Source organism: Macaca fascicularis, chromosome 7 (assembly GCF_037993035.2).
Source record: "Macaca fascicularis isolate 582-1 chromosome 7, T2T-MFA8v1.1".
Lineage (NCBI taxonomy): Eukaryota > Metazoa > Chordata > Mammalia > Primates > Cercopithecidae > Macaca > Macaca fascicularis.
This window is the reverse complement of record NC_088381.1, coordinates 106,070,251-106,074,483: the sequence shown is the minus strand read 5'-3', so window position 1 is coordinate 106,074,483 and position 4,233 is coordinate 106,070,251. Positions and strand designations below refer to the sequence as shown.

The 4,233-nt window shown below is 48.5% G+C and overlaps 1 protein-coding gene across 1 annotated transcript; it reads left to right on the top strand.

The window, feature by feature from the left end:
- Positions 1-1,346: 1,346 nt before the first annotated feature.
- CLEC14A (C-type lectin domain containing 14A) lies at positions 1,347-3,307 on the top strand. Its single transcript, XM_005561128.4, has one exon. The coding sequence runs from the start codon at positions 1,389-1,391 to the stop codon at positions 2,862-2,864; it is 1,476 nt and encodes a 491-aa protein (XP_005561185.2). The 5' UTR covers positions 1,347-1,388; the 3' UTR covers positions 2,865-3,307.
- The last annotated feature ends 926 nt before the right edge of the window (positions 3,308-4,233 follow it).

Below are 4,233 nucleotides of genomic sequence, written 5' to 3'. Positions count from 1 at the left end.
ATATTTTTCCTAAACTGATACTGAATTGTCTAAATTGCTAACAAGAAATCCTTTCATAACAGTACAGTTTTTAACCTTTACTTTCCTTATTCATCTTTAATTCCTTGCTGCTTCCCATTGAATTGAAATGTTTATATTAAAACAAAACACCCACCGGAATTCTGAAGAAATTGGCTCACCCATCTTTGAAACTACAAGATATTTTTTGACAGTATACAATATTCATTATAATGGAATAAACATTTTAATATCTTAAGGATGTTGAACTCTAATTTTCCTTAAAGGGGATGTTTACAACTTACTATTATAAATGCTGCCACTCAATCATAGGAGAAAATGATACTAAAATAGTTCAAGGCTAAAATCACACATAGAGCAGTTGTTCTCGAATATTTATAAGGCCACAAACTCACTTATGTATAACCTATAAACTTGAAGAATTTATGAACCAATATAGTGGCAAGGAAAGCTAACAACCTAATAGTAAGATCTATGGCCATTACTTTTCATTTAGTCCTAGAAATATATTTCCTTTCTTTAATGAATCAATATGGTCCATTTCAAAGAGAAACAAGTGGAACTGAAAAACACCAAATTATAATTGACCACTTCTAAAGCAAGTGCTGATGGAAGAAGCAAAATTTCCCATTTAAAATACCCAAACAACTCCAAATTCTTTAACTAGCAGTTAGCACGCCTGAAATCTCTAGACATAATAGAGAAGCAGAGACCCAAAGAGAGATATGCGGTTAAATAGCGCTGCCTCTGGTGGCGAAAGGAGATGCTAAGTTGTTTCACAAGGTTATTTTTCTCCCACAGGCGCAGGCCTCTCGAACATTGGAGCCGTCTACGAATTATTCTGACGCTAATTCCACAGCTCCGGACAGAAACACAATAGACGGGCGTGGTCTTACAATCATAAGCCAGTTCCTTTCTCCAGTCCTTCCTGCCTATGTTCGCCTACGTGTTATGGGTTCTGCGGTCCTGATGAAACTCCCTGAACCGAGAAAAACCACACACTTCATCCCAGTGGCGAGTTTCTCCTCTTGCTCCAAGCAGGGTGTTTGACCTTCTAGTCGATTGCGTCCTCTGTGCCCCGGCGCCAGCTGTGTTCCTGACCCCAGAATAAATCAGGGCTGCACGGGGCCTGGCAGCGCTCCGCACACATTTCCTGTCTCGGCCTAAGGGAAGCTGTTGGCCGCTGGGCCCGTGGGGGGATTCTTGGCAGCTGGGGGGTCCGTCGGGAGCGAGGGCGGAGGGGAAGGGAGGGGGAATCGGGTTGGGGAAGCCAGCTGTAGAGGGCGGTGACCGCGCTCCAGAGACTGCTCCGCGTCCTCGAGCGGGACAGATCCAAGTTGGGAGCAGCTCTGCGCGCGGGGCCTCAGAGAATGAGGCCAGCGTTCGCCCTGTGCCTCCTCTGGCAGGCGCTCTGGCTTGGGCCGGGCGGCGGCGAACACCCCACTGCTGACCGTGCTGGCTGCTCGGCCTCGGGGGCCTGCTACAGCCTGCACCACGCTACCATGAAGCGGCAGGCGGCCGAGGAGGCCTGCAACCTGCGAGGTGGGGCGCTCAGCACTGTGCGTGGGGGCGCCGAGCTGCGCGCTGTTCTCGCGCTCCTGCGGGCAGGCCCAGGGCCTGGAGGGGGCTCCAAAGACCTGCTGTTCTGGGTCGCACTGGAGCGCGGGCGTTCCCACTGCACCCAGGAGAACGAGCCTTTGCGGGGTTTCTCCTGGCTTTCCTCCGACGCCGGCGGGTTCGAAAGCGACACGCTGCAGTGGGTGGAGGAGCCCCAACGCTCCTGCACCGCGCGGAGATGCGCGGTACTCCAGGCCACCGGTGGGGTCGAACCCGCAGGCTGGAAGGAGATGCGATGCCATCTGCGCGCCAACGGCTACTTGTGCAAGTACCAGTTTGAGGTCTTGTGTCCTGCGCCGCGCCCCGGGGCCGCCTCTAACTTGAGCTATCGCGCGCCCTTCCAGCTGTACAGCGCCGCTCTGGACTTCAGTCCACCTGGGACCAAGGTGAGTGCGCTCTGCGGGGGACAGCTTCCGATCTCAGTTACTTGCATCGCGGACGAAATCGGCGCTCGCTGGGACAAACTATCCTCAGGGGATGTGTTGTGTCCCTGCCCCGGGAGGTACCTCCGTGCTGGCAAGTGCGCAGAGCTCCCTAACTGCCTAGACGACTTGGGAGGTTTTGCATGCGAATGTGCTACCGGCTTCGAGCTGGGGAAGGACGGCCGCTCTTGCGTGACCAGTGGGGAAGGACAGCCGACCCTCGTGGGGACCAGGGTGTCCACTAGGCTCCCGCCGGCCACTGCAACCAGCCCCGTGCAGCAGAGAACGTGGTCAATCAGGGTCGACGAGAAGCCGGGAGAGATACCACTTGTCCCTGAACAAGACAATTCAGTAACATCTATTCCCGAGAGTCCGCGGTGGGGATCACAGAGCACGATGTCTACCCTTCAAATGTCCCTTCAAGCCGAGTCAAAGGCCACCATCACCCCATCAGGGAGCGTGATTTCGAAGTTTAATTCTACGATTTCCTCTGCCACTCCTCAGGTTTTTGACACCTCCTCCGCCGTGGTCTTCATATTTGTGAGCACAGCAGTAGTGGTGTTGGTGATCTTGACCATGACAGTGCTGGGGCTTGTCAAGCTCTGCTTTCGCAAGAGCCCCTCTTCCCAGCCAAGGAAGGAGTCTGTGGGCCCGCCGGGCCTGGAGGGTGATCCTGAGCCCGCTGCTTTGGGCTCCAGTTCTGCACATTGCACAAACAATGGGGTGAAGGTCGGGGACTGTGGTCTGCGGGACAGAGCAGAGGGTACCTTGCTGGCGGAGTCCTCTCTTGGCTCTAGTGACGCATAGGGAAACAGGGGACATGGGAACTCCTGTGAACAGTTTTTCACTTTTGATGAAACAGGGAACCAAGAGGAACTTACTTGTGTAACTGACGATTTCTGAAGAAATCCCCCTTCCTCTAAATTCCCTCTAATCTACCGAGGAGCTAAATCAGAACTCACACTCCTTCCCTGAAGATAGAGGAAGTGGAAGTGCCTTTAGGATGGTGATATTAGGGGACCAGGTATTGCTGGAGAGTGATATTTTCTTATGTTTATTCTGGAGGATTTGGAGAAGTGATTGAGCTTTTCAAGACATTGGAAACAAATAGAACACAATATAATTTACATTAAAAAATAATTTCTACCAGAATGGAAAGGAAATCTTCTGTGTTGTTCAGGCTGGGAGTATATTGGTTTGAAATCCCAGGGGAAAAAAAATAAAAATAAAAAAATAAGGATTGTTGATAACCCAGACTCAAATATCACTGGCGTCCTCCGGGAGTAATTAGGAACAGCTGAGGGCATGCTGGGCGTAAGCAGCAAGAGTGCATTCTGCTTTTAGATTGAGGGAAAGATCCTTACGTTCCTGGAAGGAGACACGGATCTTTAAGAACTTGTAACTTTTCCCTTGGTTCTTTTATCCTTTGTTTTCAAAGTCACCGCTACTTGTGTGCTTTGCTATAAATCCAAAGTGTAGTGTTGCCAGAATTGCTGGCTCTAGAAGCAGATTATAGTTGACCACCAATTCAAGTGTTTACTTTATGTCCTTGCCCAAGGAAACACATGATTTGCGTTTTCCCCTTCCATTGTTTGTGCTTTCCAGTGTAATGACCTCCCCAAGCAAATAGCCCCCTCCTAAACATCAAGGTGCTCATCCTCATCTTCAATTATGGTGATGTTAATTCTCAATTAAAACGTTAATGCTAAGTATTGATTTGCAATCTTCTGGTTGCATCAGAAAAAAAGTAAGCTGGGTTTCCTCCAAAGTTGCTAGGTTCTTGTGCATTTTTAAACCCATGGAAAAACTTGAATACCAAGCCATTTTCTTTTTCTCTTGATAAGAATTTGTGCAATAACAATACTTGTTCATCTTGCAATGATGATAATTTTACAAGTGTTTACATGGGCAAAGGCATGGTAAACAGTTCACCATAAGAAATAATAGTATAAGAAATAAGTGACGAATTTTTAATTTTAAAAACCTATCATCTTGTTATAACTGGGGAGTGTTAGAAAGTAATCTAAATGAAGCACTCCTATGAAAAATAATTAAGACATAATAAAAATCACTGTCTCGTGGAATCAAGGTCCCTAGAAGATATCCCACTTTTATTAGTATGCTGAGACTTTAAAACTAAGAGTATGGGGGTTGGTGCATGCAGAGAGGCAGAGAA